The sequence below is a fragment of the Drosophila erecta genome, unplaced genomic scaffold (genome assembly GCF_003286155.1).
Source record: "Drosophila erecta strain 14021-0224.00,06,07 unplaced genomic scaffold, DereRS2 tig00000021-arrow-pilon, whole genome shotgun sequence".
Taxonomy (NCBI): Eukaryota; Metazoa; Arthropoda; class Insecta; order Diptera; family Drosophilidae; genus Drosophila; species Drosophila erecta.
The window spans coordinates 5,791,308-5,810,268 of NW_020825198.1; the positions used below are offsets into that span (position 1 = coordinate 5,791,308).

At 46.5% G+C, this 18,961-nt stretch overlaps 6 protein-coding genes across 7 annotated transcripts; 3 read left to right on the forward strand and 3 right to left on the reverse strand.

Moving 5' to 3' along the window:
• The first annotated feature begins 113 nt into the window (after window positions 1–113).
• Window positions 114–4,444, forward strand: LOC6545677 (intraflagellar transport protein 122 homolog). Its single transcript, XM_001971623.3, has 11 exons — window positions 114–296; window positions 377–607; window positions 676–2,130; window positions 2,191–2,673; window positions 2,727–3,001; window positions 3,059–3,206; window positions 3,265–3,465; window positions 3,528–3,648; window positions 3,700–3,856; window positions 3,912–4,189; window positions 4,245–4,444. Exons 1-11 carry the CDS (start codon window positions 232–234, stop codon window positions 4,338–4,340), a joined length of 3,510 nt encoding a protein of 1,169 aa, XP_001971659.1. The 5' UTR covers window positions 114–231; the 3' UTR covers window positions 4,341–4,444.
• Window positions 4,353–6,286, reverse strand: LOC6545656 (NADPH-dependent diflavin oxidoreductase 1). The gene has a single exon (XM_001971624.3). It carries the CDS (start codon window positions 6,169–6,171, stop codon window positions 4,423–4,425), a length of 1,749 nt encoding a protein of 582 aa, XP_001971660.1. The 5' UTR covers window positions 6,172–6,286; the 3' UTR covers window positions 4,353–4,422.
• A 14-nt stretch (window positions 6,287–6,300) lies between these two features.
• LOC6545658 lies at window positions 6,301–9,486 on the forward strand. The gene is made up of 3 exons (XM_026978179.1): window positions 6,301–6,386; window positions 7,094–7,501; window positions 7,557–9,486. Exons 1-3 carry the CDS (start codon window positions 6,311–6,313, stop codon window positions 9,128–9,130), a joined length of 2,058 nt encoding a protein of 685 aa, XP_026833980.1. The 5' UTR covers window positions 6,301–6,310; the 3' UTR covers window positions 9,131–9,486.
• Window positions 6,384–7,065, forward strand: LOC113563981 (tRNA 2'-phosphotransferase 1). Its single transcript, XM_026978180.1, has one exon. It carries the CDS (start codon window positions 6,406–6,408, stop codon window positions 7,030–7,032), a length of 627 nt encoding a protein of 208 aa, XP_026833981.1. The 5' UTR covers window positions 6,384–6,405; the 3' UTR covers window positions 7,033–7,065.
• Window positions 9,211–15,470, reverse strand: LOC6545659. 2 transcript variants are annotated; one of them, XM_001971627.3, is made up of 5 exons: window positions 15,118–15,470; window positions 12,705–12,764; window positions 11,719–12,006; window positions 10,971–11,533; window positions 9,211–10,902 (listed from the first exon to the last, which is right to left on the reverse strand). In XM_001971627.3, exons 3-5 carry the CDS (start codon window positions 11,987–11,989, stop codon window positions 9,673–9,675), a joined length of 2,064 nt encoding a protein of 687 aa, XP_001971663.1. In that variant the 5' UTR covers window positions 11,990–12,006; window positions 12,705–12,764; window positions 15,118–15,470; the 3' UTR covers window positions 9,211–9,672. The 2 variants fall into 2 exon arrangements, with proteins under 2 accessions (XP_001971663.1, XP_026833979.1); XM_026978178.1 differs by having other exon boundaries at window positions 10,971–11,578.
• Window positions 15,471–17,856: 2,386 nt separating this feature from the next.
• LOC6545660 (serine protease 1) lies at window positions 17,857–18,817 on the reverse strand. Its single transcript, XM_001971628.3, has one exon. The coding sequence runs from the start codon at window positions 18,668–18,670 to the stop codon at window positions 17,888–17,890; it is 783 nt and encodes a 260-aa protein (XP_001971664.1). The 5' UTR covers window positions 18,671–18,817; the 3' UTR covers window positions 17,857–17,887.
• Between the last annotated feature and the right edge of the window lie 144 nt (window positions 18,818–18,961).

The following is an 18,961-nucleotide window of genomic DNA, read 5'->3' on the forward strand; positions in this document are numbered from 1 at the left end:
AATGATAATTAGGCTATGTTTTTATTTACTGTTTTTCAAAGATTTATATTAACGTGCCAAATCTGCTTTAAAAAGCCAAAACTGTCGGAAAACCCCGCCAAACTGCCATCTCTAGCCAAGACGCCAACTTTTGTTGTGGTTGGTTGCCATGGAATCCGTGTGTAAACAACGCACCTGCATTTAGGAATTTTTATCAACTATGCAGGATTAGCCAACTCGATTTGTGCAACAATGAGGGGAGTTCTCAAATGGCTGGAACGCATCGAGTTTCCCAATAGCAAGGACAACGAGATCAGGTATAGCTTTCGCATTCCTGGAAAACCACAACCTGTTGCTGCGCAACGCTATAACGGTAATCGGAAAACCTCATTTCCAGTGTCCACAATGTGTGCTACGCCCCCGATGGCAGCCAACTGGTGGTGGCTGCTGGGGATCGGCTGCTCATCTATGACCCAAACGATGGCTCCTTGCTGAACACTTTGAAGGCGCACAAGGACACGGTCAATTGCGTGGCCTACTCGCGGGATGGCAAGCGGTTCGCCAGCGGAGCCTCCGACAAAATGGTCATCGTATGGTCACCGCAGCTCGAGGGACTGCTCAAGTATTCGTGAGTTCACACCATACTTTCAATAAATTCTAGTTTTATGAAGTGATAAAATGTAATTACACCCACAGGCACGGTGACTCCATTCAGTGCATGAGCTTTAATCCTGTTTCGCACCACCTGGCCTCGTGTTCATTGTCGGATTTTGCCTTTTGGTCGGCTGATCAGAAGGCGGTGCAAAAGTACAAGATATCCGCCCGGGTCAATGGATGCTCGTGGACAAATGATGGACAGTACCTGATCCTGGGCCTGGCCAATGGCACCATATCAATTAGGAACAAGTTGGGCGAGGAGAAGGGCAGGATCGATCGGCCTGGTGGCCCCAATAGCAATGTTTTTAGTGTCCAATGCTGTCCGGCCAGTGGTCCTGGCAGTGTAGACACCATTGGTGTGGTGGACTGGAGCCAAACGCTATCCTTTCACACTTTGAGCGGCCAGATGATAGGCAAGGAGCGAACCCTGGGCTTTGATCCCCTGTGCCTGCAGTACTTTCCCAATGGGGAGTTCTGCCTCGTGGGCGGCTGCACCGGAGGTCTTCACTTCTTCACCAGGGAAGGCATTCGTTTGGGTACGCTGGGCGATACCTTTGACACCTGGATCTGGACAGTCGCCCTACATCCGAATGGCCAATCCTACACCATTGGCTGTCAAGATGGAACTCTGGCCTGCTTCAACATTGCGTCTAGTACCGTACACGCCCTCTACCGCGAGCGCTATGCCTTCCGGGAAAACATGTGCGATGTGATCATTCAACACCTGATCTCTGGCCAAAAGGTGCGCATCAAGTGTCGAGATTTGGTTCAGAAAATAGCCATTTATCGGAATCGACTGGCCGTTCAGCTGCCGGAACGTGTTGTTCTCTATGAGCTGAGCTCTGGAGAGGATCAACCAATGCACTATAAGGTGCGCGAAAAGATCCAACAAAAGTTCGACTGCAGCTTGCTGGTGGTTTGTGGCTGTCACATTGTCCTCTGCCAAGAGAAACGCCTCCAATGTCTGGATTTCATGGGTGTCCTGCAGCGAGAGTGGATCATGGACTCGTTCATACGATACATCAAAGTCACCGGTGGCCCTGTGGGAAGAGAAGGACTAATGGTGGGCTTAAAGAACGGCCAAGTATTCCGAATCTTTCTCAACAACTCGCTACCCCTGCTCATCACCACTGCCGTGTCTGCGGTTCGCTGCTTGGACATCAATTCAAAGCGCAGCAAGATTGCCGTTGTGGACGATGTGGGTCGCCTGGTGGTGCGGGACATAATCAACGATACAATTCTATACCAGGATACGGGTGTAAACAGCGTCACTTGGAACACGCATCTGGATTCGATGCTCTGCTATACCCACACAACAGGCGGATTAAGCGTTCGTGTGGGAAATCTACCGCCGAGGGCACCACAGAACATGCATGGCGTGGTGGTGGGACTTTGCGGAGCCACTGCCTTCTGCCTGCGCGGCAACATCATGCACAATACGCCTTTGGCCCTTGGTTCCACGATGTGGCAGTTCATCGAAGCTGGATTGTTTGAGTAAGACACATGGCAATTCTGCATGGTACCTCCTAATAAAGATGTCATATGTTATTTTAGCGAAGCCTACCAGGTCGCCTGTCTGGGTGTTACCACCAGCGACTGGGAGGGATTAGCTCAATCAGCTCTGGAGGCACTGCACATAAATATCGCCCGCGATGCCTACGTCAAAGTCAGGAACCTACCGTGGCTCAAGCTCATCGGTGAACTACGAGATCAGCAACAGCGATCGGCGGTTCCTAAAGAGGTGCTTCTCGCAGAGAACTGCGCCTTTGCCGGAAAGTTTAAGGAGGCAGCTCGTCTATTCCTCAAGTGCGGCCAGTCGTCGAGAGCACTTGAAATGTACACAGATCTACGCATGTTCGATTTAGCCCAGGAATATATCAAGGACGGCACTGAGCAGGAGAAAAAAGAACTTGTACGCAAGCGAGCGGAATGGGCATACTCGGTGAAGGAGCCACGAGCTGCAGCCGAACTTTTGCTCTCAGCTGGCGAAAATCAGAAGGCCATTGACATTGTTGCAGAGCAAGGATGGGCCGATGTGTAATTAAATCAAGACAACACTTATCGTCTATACTTAACTTGGTTTTTTTCAGGCTGTACGATATCGGGCGACGACTAAGTCTTACGGAGCGCGATGCCCTTGAGTCGGTGGCCCAGAATCTAAAGACCCTCAAAGCTCTTCCCCTGGCTGCTGAGATTTTCAAGAAGCTGGGCGACGAAGCCCAAGTCGTGCAACTGCACATCGAAGTACGCGACTGGCCAGAGGCATTTCGTTTGGCGGAATCGTTGCCGGAACTGCTGCCCACAGTGCACTACCAGCATGGGCAATGGCTGGCCGAAACGGATCAGTTCATAGAGGCGCATCAGGGTGAGTTTATCACTTTTGTTACGTTTTTTTGTTCATTAAAAAGTTGCATTTTTTTAGCTTACATAAAGGCAGGACGCACCAAGGAAGCCAATCGTTTGCTTAAGCAACTAAGCAATACGGCCATCGTGGAGGAGCGCTATTTGGATGCGAGCTATTTTTACTGGCTGTTGGCTAAGCAACATTTAGATGTATATCACGCCAAGGAGTATGTATACTATTTACCTGGGCGCACTCCCTTAAATTATATAAATTGTATTTTTTAGAGAACAAAATCCAGTTGATCACCACCTTATGGAGTACAAAAATCATTTACGTGTTGCCAAGGTGTATTACGCCTACAGCGTCATATATTCTTATATGAAAGAACCTTTCACCACACATTCCCCAGTTAGCCTATTTAACGTAAGCCGCTTTATACTAAACGAAGTGGAGCACAAAGGTGTCCCCAAAGGTGTAAGCATGTTGTAAGTTAAGAGCCTAAATCGCAAAAGTAGAACGTAAATCAATTTGAATTCTTGTCTTCCAGTTCGGTTCTTTTTACGCTGGCCAAGCAAGCTAAGTTTTTGCAGGCCAACAAGTTGTGCCTTCTTATCAACAAGAGACTGCAGTCTTTGAAGCCACCAGCTGGAGTCCAAGAGCAGATTGATGTGAGTAGTTTATAATCCCTTGAATGACACACTTAAGAACTGCCTTTTTAGCTCAATTTCCTAAACAGCAAGGCCTGCAAAAGTGGCTTTAACGACCCGGAGGAGCTTCTGCCACTTTGTTACAAGTGCTCCAACTACAGTCAACATTTGAATAGCAATTGTTGTCCCACTTGCCGCCAAGATTATATATTCTCCTTCGTTTCCTTCGGTATGGTGCTTTGTCTTTTAGCTTAGATATCTGTTAATATCATATCTCTTTTTAGAAATTCTACCTCTAGTACAATTTTATCCAGAAGTGGATATATCTGATGCCGAGGCGGAGCGCTTGCTGCTGGCTCCTGCAAAGCACGCGGAGGATTCGGATCCCTTCAACGAGGATGTGGCCAGTGCATTGCCTTTGAGCTTGGATCGCAATGGCCTGCGTGCCATAGATCCCAATCATGTGCTGATTCTTAAACGCAGGGGCAAGAACGTGCGAAATGTGTACTATCGTAATATATTACCCGATCTGCAGGTTACCTATTGTCCTCAATGCTTGCTGGTAAGTTTAATAAAACACCATCATTTAATTTTGGATTATTAGTGAACTTTTTCAGCTGTTCTATGCTGAAGACTTTGAGCTGCAAGTCCTTCAGAAAGGATACTGTCCCTTCTGTCACACATCCTCCGAAAAGCTGTTGGAAGACTTTTGAAATTGACATAAGTAATGAGTGCAAAGATATAATTTCCGTCCAAAACTGTACAAATAGGAACTATACGCAAATAAATACGGTGTTACGCCCAGGTTTCCTCCTGATATCGTCGCTGCTTTATCATTAGATCCACGTAATCCACATCGCCATCCAGTATCTCGATGAAGGCTTCTTTGACAGACTTTGGCATATTATTGGAGTTGCCAGCCACGTAAATGTAGGCATTAAGGTATTTTATAAGCTTTGCCAGATGAGCACCATTCTTTTTGATTAAGTGCTGGACATAGACCTTATGATCCTGATCCCTTGAGAAGGCAAAATGGGCCTCTACCTGTTTCGCATCGGTCCAGGTGGAGAAGTCATTGCCAAAGTGGAAATCTGCCGCCTTGTTTCGACAGCCAAAGAAAACAACCAGGGGACCAATAGTGGAACCTTTTGATTGAGCATACAGTCGGCTTTGGATAATACTACGGAATGGAGCGATGCCTGTGCCAGGTCCTACCATTATAAGTGGTATACTTAAGTCCTTTGGCCAGGCCATGGTTCCACTTTTAACTGCCCCGCTCAACTCCGTACCTGATTTTAAAGTTCTCAGCCAGTTGGAGCATAAGCCTATACGTGGAGTATGCATTATTGTCTTGTACTCCACAACGGCCACCAGTAAATCCAAGCTTAAGGCGGAAACATCCGAGGCAATGGAAAAGCTGCGTGGCTGGATCAGTGGCATCATCTCAAAGAGCTGCTGTAGAGTTAAGCTAGAGGTGGCATGCCGGAAATCCTCAAGTACCTCCAAAAGATTACGACGCGGCCTGTTCACATAAGCCACCAAGTCATCGATTCCCTCCGCGGAGCAGAACTCTAGCAGCTTCTCCTTTTCCATTTCATCGCTGCAGTTCTGTGCTAGCACCTCGAGAAAACGTTGCCGTGGCTTAGCACTCAAGTCCCAAACGAATTTGGCGGCCTGGTGGAGACTCAAGGGATTGGAATAGGCTATGGGTAGGGGCATATCCTGATGGGCGCTGGAAACCTCCACTACAGTGCTTTCGTCGAAGTGCAGGCTGTGTTCATGGACGAGATCGAAGAATGCTTTGACAGCTTCATCGCTGTTTTGCGGCTGAACATCGAGTACATCGCCGGGTTCCCAGCTCAGATCTTCAGTTGGAGACTGCAGCCTTAGGAAGCGTACATCCTGAAAGTGATCCATTGCCGTTGTTCTTTGGTTATCCAGAATTTTGAAAGAGTGCGCAGTATGCTTTTGGCTCCAAAGCAGATTGTCCAAGGCAGCAATGCAGGAATCCCTAGGCAACTCCTTTACTGACCACTTTACAATAGTTTGGGTGCTGTTGCTAAGTTTACTTTCATCAAGACCAGAGATGCCCTTTAGAGCAGTCCACAACTCCTTCGTCCAGGTGAGTGATGCACCCAAGTGTCCGTAATCATGCTGATCATCACATAGGCCCACTGGACACACGGAACTGGCTCCCAGATTCAGCAGCCTCTTGCTCAGTTTCTTGGCGGCATAGTTAAACTTCGGATAGCTGGAGTCACCGAGTCCAAGGCAGGCGAACTGCATTCCTTGCAAGGATTGGGCGGGTAAGCTGCGCTTCAGGAGGAATCGCCAGGCCAGCTTCATGTTGTCCGGCTCCACTCCGTCGCCAGTAGTGGCCACCACAAAGACCACGAGGCGCTCCTCGATAAGTTTGGACATATCGTACTCGTCGAATGGCAGCACGGGTCCTTGGAAGCCCAGTTGATGTGACTCCCGCCAGATCTGCTCCGCCACATCCTGGGCGGTGCCGGTTTGACTGCCATAGAGCACTAGTAGTCGCATTTTCTAGAATTTGGAATTTTTAAATAAATTCTATTGATTACCGGACATATGATCTGATTTCATATGTTACAATTTGCGCCTAACAGCCCGATGCTTAACTTAACAGCACTCGTTAGCCCACGCATATTAGTACCAAATTATGCCGCCAGATGCTGCACTTGTGGAATGCTATAGAAACGCAATAAAAAACATTGCATTGTTTTGCATAAATAAAAGTAAGTTTTATCGCAAGTAATGGCCTCTAAACAGCGAACCGACACGCAATTGAGCAAAACGCTATCCTGGTTGTTGCGGCACGGCGCGAAAACGGAGGGTGTCACCATCCGTGCGGATGGATTCGTTAGTGTCCCCGATTTGCAGAAGCACCCACGCTACAAGTCCTTTACCTTGGAAAAACTGAAGGAGATTGCAGCCGTGGATGCCAAGCAACGATATACACTTCGCTGGAATGCAGAACTTCAAGTCCACGAGATTCGCGCCAATCAGGGACACTCAATGGCGGTAGTGGAAGGCGAAGCAGGCGGTCTGGAGAGGATTACCCATGTGGGACAGATACCCCTAGCAGTTCATGGCACCTACTACAGATATTGGGAGGCCATTAGCAATCAAGGATTAAGTAGAATGAACCGCAACCATGTGCACTTTGCTTGCAGCGATGAGACCAATGGCACTCTGAGTGGATTCCGCAGCGATTGCCAGATTTTGATATACCTAAACGTGGAAAAGGTGCTGGCGGCAGGTATACCCATCTATCGATCCAGCAATAATGTGTTACTCTGTCCGGGAATCAGAGGCATCATACATAGCTCCTACTTTCAGCGTGTGGTGGACAGGAAAACAAGGCAACCCCTTACATATTGATCATTGTTATTGAATAGAATAAACCTTGACATTAAGCAATAACTAAAACGTGTTCTTGCAGAAATGCCGGCCCCTGCCTCGGAAGTAACTTCTCCGCCTGGCGATGGCGACGATAATCTGGTGCTTTGCATGGTATGCGCTGCTCCCTTCCAGAGTATGCAGGATTGCCTCGCCCACGAGCTGCTGAAGCATGCTAGCAAGCCCCAAAAGCAATTGCGACAACGATTGAACGCCATCACCAAGATATTCACCAGCGCACAAACCCAATCCGAGCGCACTGAGCTGCAGGAGGCTCTAGAAAATTCCGAGTCTGGCGGGCACTTGCGCACTGTAATAAATTTCTTCGCTTGTGATCTTCAAAAGATGGAAACCTGCTTCGGGCATGTTCGCAACTGCATAGAGAAGGAGATGAGGGGCAGGGTTAGGGTGTTCCCCTTCGGTTCAATGGTTACTGGTTTAGCATTGAAGGGTAAGTGGTCAACAGTAAACGCAAGAAGGCACATAATCCGAATCCATTCCCGCAGAGAGCGACATCGATTTGTATCTGCAGTCGTACGGCGACCAGCCACCATTGTCCTATAAGCAGCTATACAACAAGGTCTCACACTTCTTACGAAGATCGAAATGCTTTGTGGATGTCTTTACCATTCGTCATGCCGCCGTGCCCATCATTAGATGTAAGCATGAGCTCACCGGACTGAACATAGACATAAATATGTCTAATCCGAATAGCACATATAACTCCGGATTTGTGCGCGAACTAATGTTTCGCGATGAGCGGCTTCGCGAGCTGGGTCTGTTTTTGAAAATCTGGGCCCGGAAACTAAAATTGATTGGCCATGGCAGCATGACAAGCTATTGTTTAATTTCCATGATCATCGTTAACTTGCAAGTGAATCGACTGTTGCCCTCCGTCAAGCAGCTCCAGTCGCTCTGTCCCCCGGTTATTTGGTCGGGCGTTAACTATGCCTACAGTTTGGACCTAATGCCACCGATTCCAGAACGGATAACCACGCTGGATCTAATCAAAAATTTTTTCGTATACTACTGCACTGTGAACTTTGAGAAAAGTGTATTGAGTCCGTTTTTGGGCGACTGTGTGGACAAGGAGACAACGCTGGGCACACCGGGAGGATTTCCCGAGTACGACGAGCAACTGAAGCTAATGCATGATGAGACAGGTGCGCCGCCAGAAGCTTTCAAGCTGGATCGGGCCATGTGCGTACAGGATCCCTTCGAGTTGCAGCGCAACGTGGCCAAAACTGTGTCCATTTCAAATTTATGTTTCCTCAGACAATGCCTAGTTCTGGCAGCTCAAGCCTGTGGCGATCAGCAACTAAGTTCGCAGCCAGAGAAGCTATACGACTACCTATTATTTGGTCTGGCGGATAGGTTAGTGGCCGACAAAATAGTGGCGGATAAAAGAACAGGGAGTGCTACACCGCGAAAGCAGCAAAAAATAGAAAACGTCCGTGTGCAACCGCCGATCGTCGGTGAGGCACAAGAAACAAAAGTCGAGGCAGGCGGTGTGTATAATGCACCGCCCATAGTGCGATCGCATGTCATCACGCCCACCACAAATGATCTCAAATGCCTGCGCTCCGTTGTGCTGAGCAGCAACACGGAGGAGGCTCGGCCCATATACTACTACTGGTTGGTCTGCTATGTGGATACCATTAAGGATGTGCTAACGCAACTCTATGCTTTGAATGTCGAACTGAGAGAATCGCAGGAGCCGCTTTACTACAAGTGGCTTATCAGCATCTCTTACGACACTTGGACAGGACGCTCTTTCCAACGTGGCGCCGGTCAATCTTTCTTCGCCCACCAGTTGCAGCAGACGATCGAGTTTACAAAGACCAGAATGGGTAATCCGCAATACGCAGTCAATTTGCGCGGCTATTTCTCGCTGCAGGCCAGCGAGGATTACAAGGAGCTGCGCCTGGATGTGCAGCCCCTTCAAGGAGATCTTCTCGGACTGCAGCGCAATAGTCCGCTAACAAAGCTTTTCAAGGCGTTCAAGAATCTGCTGGGCAACTATAGTTTTAAAGAGAAGGCCAGTACCTGGAAGTTTTGCGCCAGATCTGACCAAATCTGACAACATTACCATGTCTAATATCGTTTACGTACATACTTTTTAATCAATTCAATGCCAAATTGAAAGGACACCTTAATTACTTCATCTTTACATACATCATTATATTTGAATTTACAATATCACTATAGGTTAAACAAATACATCAAATTATAAGTGTAACTATTAGTAATCTAAGGACTCATCATATGTAAACTAGTTCTTGGCAAAAGTCTCTTGGAGCAGGGAGGAATTATTTACAGAGGTAACAACAAAGCTTATCTAAGTAATATACAAGGATGTCTCTTGAACTCCACGAGAAGAATAAAGAAGCTATAATTATGCGAACAGTGTTCACAAATAAAACCTTCAAAGCGTAAGGAGTTCAGTTTTGAGTATACGTTTTTGTGGCCTTAAAAATCCATTGCCATCAGACACCAGATACTTTTAGGCAGAGAGAGAGAGAGGAAGAATTTCTATTAAATAGTATTAAGTTAATTGTACTTTTAGATCCTAATCTGAGTAACGGCACTTGGGCACTAGCCTTAGGTATAATCCTACCATGTCTACCCCTTCTTCTTTCGGCAATAACAATATTTTTTGGCAGCAAAATCGTTCATGCAATCCGCCTCCCCGCTATAGACGTTCAATCGGCTCACGGAACCGGTCACCTTTACGGAGTCATCCGTGTGGTTGTGTCGCACGGTGGCCTCGTACTGGCCCTTATTGGGCGACGTGACGAAGATCAGTCGATAGGTGTGCACCTCCTCCGGATCGAGGGCATTTTGATGCGCCCGGAACGCGGATTTGATGCTGTGCAGGGAGAGCGGAGCACACAGCTTGGCAAAGGTGCCGTTTCGGAACTCGGCCACATAGTTGTTGAGGTAGCTGACCACCCGGTTGCCAAGCATCCGCGATTCCTTCGAGTTGCTCGAGATAGTGTCGTACTCCCAGCAGGTGCACCAGTGATCCGCGATGCCCACGTCGGAGCAACTCCTCAGCGGCGAAACGGGGGTCAGTAAACTCTGGCACTGCGGACAATCGGGTGCCGGACCCAGCGACTCCATTTCAGCGCGCCCAGATATGGACAGTATGTGCTTCATGGTCAGGTGAAGATCATAGGGCGTGGTCAGGCGATTCCTGTTCAGCTGTAGGCTGCGCACAAACTCCGGATGTGAGCTGCGCAGGTGATGGGGTAACCAAATGAAGATGGCCGGCAGACGTTCCTCCAAGTGACCCGACCAGGTGGCCCTCGTCGGTCCAAACCGCATGCCATGATCGCTGAAGAACACCACCACCGTGTTCTCCATGGTGCCCTGGCGCACCAGCTTCCGGAGATACTCCTCCATATAGCTGTCCATACTGCTGGTCTGCGATATGTCACTGTGGCTGTGCGTGTTTGTCCAGAAAAATCCGAAGTACGTCTCGTTGATGAACCTCCTGGTGAACTCCAGTCCGTAGTCGTACACGTGCTCCGCCGCCGTCAGGTAACCGAGGCAGTGCACCAGACCATTGACCGTCGTGTGATCCAGCTGCGTTTCGGCGGCGGATAGATATGGCCTCAAGTAGTAGTCCGCCGGCGGATTCTTGAAGCCCTTCTTCAGGTAGTTGAACGTGTTGATCTTCACGGCATCCTCCGCGTAGGCGGTCACGTAGCCCCGCTGCTGGTACTGCTTCCAGATGTAGTCGCACTTGTCCAGGCCACCGACCACGAATGGCGAGCATGCGTGCATGGCATTGGGCAGATTGTAGCCGGTGACCACGGCCATGATGTTTGGAAATGTATTGTCGTCCACCTGGGAGCGGGGGACAGGAAATGGACATGAAACTTGGAACTTGGAACCGTATTTCGCATCACTCTCACCTTATTATAACCCGCCAGCTCGAACCATCCATTGTCGTAGAGGTACTGGGCCGTTTTGGGCATGGCCCTGATAAGATTGACACGAGAGATGCTATCGATGCCGAGCATCAAGACGCTCGGAGGTCTCGGATAGCCCTTGGCGTCCGCCTCAGATGCCACTTGTAATCGTTGCTGCACTGCCTCCTTGACGGGAACGGTCGCATGACCGTTGATATAGATCTGGTGGCCACCCGAATCGCACTTGACGATGATGCCCTCGGCGGAATCGGGCAGCGGGGTGCTCCCCTTGAAGGTTTGACACTTGGTGTACTTGACCTTCATCTCGTCCACCCGCTGCACCGCCATGTAGCAGCAGTGGAGCTGCTTGCCCGCCGGGTAGCGACTCAGAGCAGCTGCGTCGATGCTGAGCAGGTACTTTTGGGACCTAGCCTCGAATTTGACGTGCGTCAGGGGCGGCAACTTCTGGCAGGACTTGTATTTGATCCTCTTAAAGTGGCGCATCACCTCGCTCTTGTAGGGATCCACCTCCATGATGCGGCAGGAGTTGCTGTACACCAGGAAGCCTTTCGGGACAGATGGAATGGGCTCAGTAATGGTCACACGTTCAACTGGGCGTGGGCAAGCACAAACACAAGAAACAAAAACGAAAATGGTTGCGGAAATCATAATTACTAACATGCAAACAATAGTCAGGCAAAAACAATAAAATAGGTGCATAAATAGTTAGTCGTTCGATTGGTGGACTCACCATCCATGACCGTCGACTGATGCTGCACCGCGACGTAGTTGTCCGAGCGCAGGACGTCCAGATCGAGGACATTCACCCAACCGGTTCTGCCGATCAGAAAGTAGCAGAACGTAAAGGACACCAGCAGTCCAACTACCGACTTCCTGCTCACCGGAAGTGAGCGCTGCTGGATGGCATGGAGCACTCCTGCTGCCCGTCGGGTCACATGCACTTCCGGCTCCTCCGTCTCTGCGGTGGCGGATGGATCCAGCAATAGGCGTTTCTCTGCCATGTCATTTAGGCTCTCGACTGTTCAAAATCATAAAGGAAATCACTTAGTTCGAATCGATCCGACTGACATGTATGGAAACTAAAAATTTAATTCAAACTAATTAAAATTGCCCTCTTTGGCTGTAAGAGCGAGTTGAATTTTATTTAAATTACTTTGTTTAGGCTCTTAGCTGCTCTATTTTAATATTGGCACATTTTTGCTGTAAGGAAACTTTATTTACGTTTATATTTGGGCTGAAAATCATTAAAGCTAACAGCTGTTCGTTAAAGCTTTGGCTACACTTCCAGAAAGTCACGCTAATTACAATTGCAAATACACGAGTTGAAACCGAAGCAAGCCATCGAGCGTCGCGACTACAAGATACCCATTACGCTGATAGTGAAGCGCAGCAAAGCGAGTGCTGCCTGAAATCATTATACCCCCTTCTAGGGTATACAGATCAAACATTTTATAAATGCGGGCGTTTGCCTTCTTTCTACCTGTTACATACTTTTCAACAAGCCTAGTATACCCTGCACTCCACTAGTAAAGCAAGCACCAAATTCACTGTTTGTATTTTGTTAGTCTCAAGTGCCTAATTACTTTAGTTTAGAGTTCGCATGAGTTGTATTATTTAAATATTATTTTGTATTTTGTTAGTCTCTAGGGCTCAATTACTTTAGTTTAGAACTCGCATGAGTAGTATTATTTAAATAATATGTTTTAATTGACTTACCTTTGTTATGCTTATTGCAGTGATTTTCGATTCATTGGCGTATTATTGTCGATTTCGCAACTGAAATTGAAGTGCAATGCATTAATAGCTGGCGAATGCACAACTTGTGTTTAGCTGTTAGCTGGAAAACTCATTTCCACTTATTACAAAGGTCAGTTAGCAGTGTCAGAAAAATTTTCTGTGTAGTGAGTGAATAAATTATGTGTTTTGCAATGCTTGCAAAAAATGTATTTGATAATGCTGATGACTTTATAATTGGCAAAGTCCGGAACTTTGCATTTCAAAGCTGCTTCACTTTTGATTTATTTTTTAATTACGCTCAAGACTACATCATCCTATGATTATTCGTCTTTCAATAGCTTTGCGGCGTACAATATATAATATATTATGTATACGAGTACAGTTTGAGTTCGTTAGGGATTTAGTTTATTTATAGATATTATGTTAGGTACTCATTCGTGTATTGAAGGTTTATAGGTTTATATAAGCATTGCTTTTCACCGACTTGCACTTGTTTACATTTTTGTTTATCGTTTGTAGTACGCATGTAGTACACCGGGGCAACAATCGTTTGCGTATCGCACCCGAACACAATTTCCCATTCAAATCTTCTGAGCATTGAAAGCACTCTGATTTTCTTAGATGTTTGTTCTGTCCTAGCCAACGGGCACATAAATAACACGTGCTTTGCCCACCTTGGATGGGCGCATTTTGGGGCTCCCAAAAGGGGCGGTGCCGAATTCAATTAATGGAAATGCAACGTCTGCTAAGTGTACACCGCGTACATCGTTCTGCCAATGCTATCTTTTCGGCAGCGGTCCGAGCACTATGACGACTGAATCGCGAATGCGAGTAGCCCCAGCCAGAAATAAGTTTGCTGTGGCTATATGGAATGGCATGGTGCGGCATGGCATGGTATGGTATGGGGGTCTTGGGGGTCTTGGGGGTCTGGGATTCCGAAATGGGAAATAGAGCTGATGCGGCCTCATGATGGATCTGCGATTCGCCTGCGCCTTTGCCGGCATTATTTCATCGATCACGACTCGCCTCGACTCTGATCATTAGATTTCACTTTTCTGCCGCTTCTCATGTAGCAAACATTGATCAGACGTTGTGTGGTGTTAATCCATGACACGTTTTTATGGCTGTCTAAATATAATTATGTGATATTCATGCCCAGCACCGGTAGACAACTACCGGGTGTAGTTCGGCACTAAGCGAATCGTGCGATTGCCTTTTATTTATAATTTAAAAACACCTGAGTTCAAGCTCAACAGCTTAATAGACAGATCCTGATCGAGAATAAATATAAATTTACTTTTCAACAGATCTAACTTTAAAAGTGGAGGGCAAAAATTATGTGAAATGAATATAATTTTTGAATGTGAATAAAGGAATAGGAATACTAAGCACTGAGATAAGGGTACAGCGCATATGAAGCAAGTTCCAAATAGTGTGTGTTTTGAGATATATGCGGGCTGCAACTATTTCAACCCAAGATAATTGCTAAAGCAATTGTTTTATACATATTATGACAGGAAGAGCGATAAGAAATCAGTTCAAAAAAATCAACATATTTGTATGTGGACCGCATTTTGTTTGTATATAGCTAGCTATCATACTTCGATTATTCCACATTTTACAACTTTTGCTGTACCAGTACTTAGTAGATTTCATCTAATTGAATCGAATGTTCGGCTTGAACAATCATTTGGATAAATTAGTGAGGCACCGACTAAGTCTGCCATTAAAAAGCGACATTAGTTTGGCGTGGCTTTTCACGAGTAGCCATGCATCTAGATAATGCATTGCATTTTAATGGCAAATGCACTTGGGAAAGCCATTCAAAGGGGCAGTACTATATAGAAATAATAATGAAACTATGGCTGCAGGGGTGAATGAGGTGGAGGGGTGAAGGGGTGAAGGGTGCTGTGGGATCCCGATCCGCTGCAGGACGCGGGGCGAATGTGTGTGTGAGTGTGTGCCGAGGACACTTTGCGGTGGTAAAAATAACACATGCGATACAACAATATGCATGTGCATAGATGTACAAGTAAAACGCAAAGGGGTTGGGGGTTGAAAGTGGGCGTGGGCTGGGTGGCGTACTATGTCAAGTTCCATTGAAGCGAACTGCTTCTGCTGCAGCGTCAGCGTAAAATTGCAATCGTTTTTCGTCAAGCACACTGCCTACAGATACGGATACAGATACAGATACAGATACAGATACATTTACAGATACACATACAGATACAAAGCTTAGAGATACACAGATACAAAAAGGAACGCACACGGATACACACACGCGCGCGCCAATGGCGAACTTTGCCGAACAGCCTGAAAGTTTGTCAACACCCAGCGCATTTGGGCAAGGATTCATCCCAGATATGGGCCACTCTCATATTCGCACACTCACGTTTCGCACTCGCCATGTGTACATCCCCATTGATTGCAGCAAATATACAAATATTTGCAGTGCGATTGGAAACCAAGGAACTCGGGTCTGTGCGCGATTGCAACTGAGGTCCTTGCTGGCGGAACGGATAGCACGACACAACTGAGCGGATGTGCGACTGCCAGCGAGCGGAGACCCACGACGAATGACGACGACCCGTTGCCGACGCGAGATTTTTTACACCCTCGCTGGGTGGCAACAGCAAGAACAACAAGAGGCAGCCACTGGCAACTACAACAACGCGCAACAGCAGCACCAGCAGGCATGACACTGAACGAAATCATTAGGTTTAATGATCATAAGTACAGAACAGGGGAGGAAATGAACTAGTTGCCTTTAAATAATAGCAGAAGTTAAAGAATTATTTATTTTTTGGTCCAAGTTCTCATTACTGAGCTGATGGAAGTGCTAGCGGAAACATCAACATTTTGTTGGCAAAACCATAGAATTGGCAAGAATAATACAATCCTTGTACTAGTATATTCGTTTTACCAAATATATCACCGCTTACTCTACGAGTAATGGCTATATTAAGAATATCATTGAGCGGATGCAATTCTATCACTACCTACACATTTAATTAAGTATGAACTACGATTTAACAAACATTTATTTCATTTCGGAGAAGACAAGTGGCAATGTCTAAAAACGTCAACTCGCATTCTAGATAAGAGAATGTATTATTCTATTAATCAATTCCTCAGAACCTAAATCAAACATTAATAGGAAGATAATGCTGTTTAAATATAAGTAAGGTATAAACTACACGTTTAAAATTAAAACAAATTAAAGCATAAATTATGAAATATATAAATAAAATTTACTTTTTTTTAGTATATGTAAACGATTCCCTTTGATAATCCTTCGCTTTTTGTTAATCTTAAGATATTTCCCCTTGCATGTCTGTTAGTAATTTATGTTACACATAATGTGAAAATATCGATGTGTATTCGGGTGATGTCATGCCAAGAAAAGGTTTGGCTTAATATGGTTATTTAATAGTTTCGAAGTTTCAAATTTATATTAAGATTCTCCAAGTGCATTGGCAATCGTTACTCGCAATGCGTTGCACATTCACGAGTGCTGCCTGAAAGTATGCAATGTTTATTTGCGAAATGCCCGATGCACAGTTTGACACTCACTGAGTCTGCGCAGTTTAACAGCTACTGTTGGCACGTGCTGCGTCGGAATTTTGCACGCTCTCTCTTTTATTTGCCTCTTTCCTTCCCACTGCCCCTCCACCATTTTCACCACCCACTTGTTGGTTCTGCGCGATTAATTTAAGGGGGCGGCAAGTGGGTGTAATTTTCGGCAAGTGCCTCTGCTTTGCCGCCGGCAAGGTCGTCAAACTTAAATCGTTAGCAAAACAAGAAAGTAGACAAAACAAAGTCTTAAGCTTTTATTTTTAAGGATATCCCACACTTCATTTTCTAAGCACTTGTCATTTTCATCTACCAATAAAATAAGTTTGATTTGTTGGGATGGAGAGCACGATCCGAGGTTTCCGCCAGGCACGTGACATCGGTAGCCTACTCCTCCATTTTGGCAGCCATTCGAGCCAGTTGCGTGTTGAAGAACCAACATTTTGGAGAAATGAAGAGACCCAGGCAGAGAGGTGGAGAAAATGGTTTGGAGAAAGAAAATAAAATCAAGCAATGAGGAAATATTTCGCAACAAGCGCCCCGAGATCTTGGAAAAGCGTGGAATGCAAGGGTACAGTCATGGAGAGAATGGAATAACTGTCCGCAGTATTTCCAACGGCGTGGGCAAGGAAGGGAGAGAGAAGCCCAGGAAGTTTAGTTGGTTCGCGGTTTTGACAGAGCTGGACGCGTGCGGGAATATTTTTGTTATTATTTTTTTTAGCCAAGGGTTGGTCAAGTGTTGAAACTGAAGCATAACGTGAAGTAGCAAGTCTACACTCATACATATGTTATGTACATATGTATGTAAAGGTGAATTAAGTGGTGAACGGTGACAGTGAGGAAAGTGAAGGTGGTTAAAAATAGAAGTAAAGATGAGGCCAGTTTCCTTCAGTGCTCTTGATTTGTTATAAATTGCCATTTGCTTTAAGTGATATTGTTAGTGGGCATGGCTTATTTTTTTGTGTTTTTTTTATGTGTTTCTTTGTAAAATCCCACAGTTTGCTGTGACATCGGAAAACGCTTTCGTCGGAGCAGAACTTTCGGTGAGTGCAATTGCGGTGCTAGAAATATCGACATAAGGGGAAACCGATTACCGTATGAACGTGAAATTTCGTGAAGCCATGGCAATAATATGTTCGGAGATCAATTTTAAAGCATATTTTTTTCGTTCTCTCAACGGTTTGATTTACTTGCACTCTTTTTGTCTCCCACTTTCGCCTGGAAGTATTACATTTAAGTTTACCTCATCGTTACACTCGCCTACCAGGAAAATTTTATTATTTTGTGTTTCTTAAGATAGATCGATTTTCTAAGTATATTATTGCAAAGGTTTTTGTAATTCACATCCGAAAGACATTGTAAATACTTAAATCTAATCAAATGTTTCCGACTTTTGAATGTTAAGATAAGATGGCCAGATAATCGTAACTGACTGATTGGATTTTGAACTGCATACGATTGTTTTTACTTTTGGAAAAACCCAAGATTATTTCAATAGTTAGAGAGTATTCATGGTGTAATTCACCCCATATTTACAAAGTAATTCAAGTTTGCGCTTCAAATTTTTTTATTCAATCGAAAATCGGTGCTTAGTAGTAAGCAATGCCGGTGTGGTCGCGGATCCAGTCCAGGTGGTAGGTCACACGCTGGAAGCCAGCGGGGTGGCCAGCCTGGCAACCGGCTCCAGACACCCAGTTGGTGACTCCCACGAGCTTGCCGCCATCATGGGTAACCAGAGGACCGCCGGAGTCGCCTCCGCAGGTGCCCTTGCCATCGACCACGCGCACGCAGATGATGTTGTCGCCGACGGTGCCGGTTCCGTAGTAGTTGGCGCACTCGGAGTTGTGGATGATCTGCAGATCGACGCACTGCATGTAGTCGGGCAGGGGGCTTCCGTCGTAGGTGCCTCCCCAACCGCAGGCAACAGCCCACCACTCGTTGTAGTCGTTGTAGCGGTCGTTGTAGCTGGGCAGCTCCACCTTGTTCACCATGTGCCAGAAGTCCACGTGGGGGATGCGGATGAGGGCGATGTCAGCGGAATTGTGCCTGATGAAGTCGTGGCTTCCAACCCAGTGGGTGTACTGGGCGTTGGTGCGCCAGGTGGCTCCGAAGTAGACAGTCACGGAATCACCTCCGATGCAGTGCTCGGCGGTGAGGACCCAATCGTGGGCGATGATGGAGCCACCGCACCACCAGCCGCCGCTGAAGCCCAGACCCACGGTGTAGGGAGCCTTGCCCTCCTCCGCCGGATAGCCGTTGGTGATGCGACCCTCGATCTTGGCCACCTTGGGCAGATCCTTCGGGTGGACGACGCTCTCGTACGCCGAGGCGGAGGCCACGGCCAAAGCCAGAATAGTTAGGAACACCTTCATGTTGCAGAAACAACTTGGTCTGCTGGAGTTTCGACGCGGCTTTTATAGCTGCAGAAATGGAAATTTTGCAACTGATAATTGAATGATATTGTTAGTAGAGAGCTGTCCTAAATCAATGCCCCATTATCGCTCTACCTATTGGGGATATACCAGGAATCAACGTGTGAATTTACTGAGGTCATCATCATGGCTAGATGACAATTTATTAGGGACACTTGGTTATGGAAGTAGAGTCTAGCAACACAGGAATTCATTGGCAAATTCGATAATTTTTCAAATCGTTCATCCCAA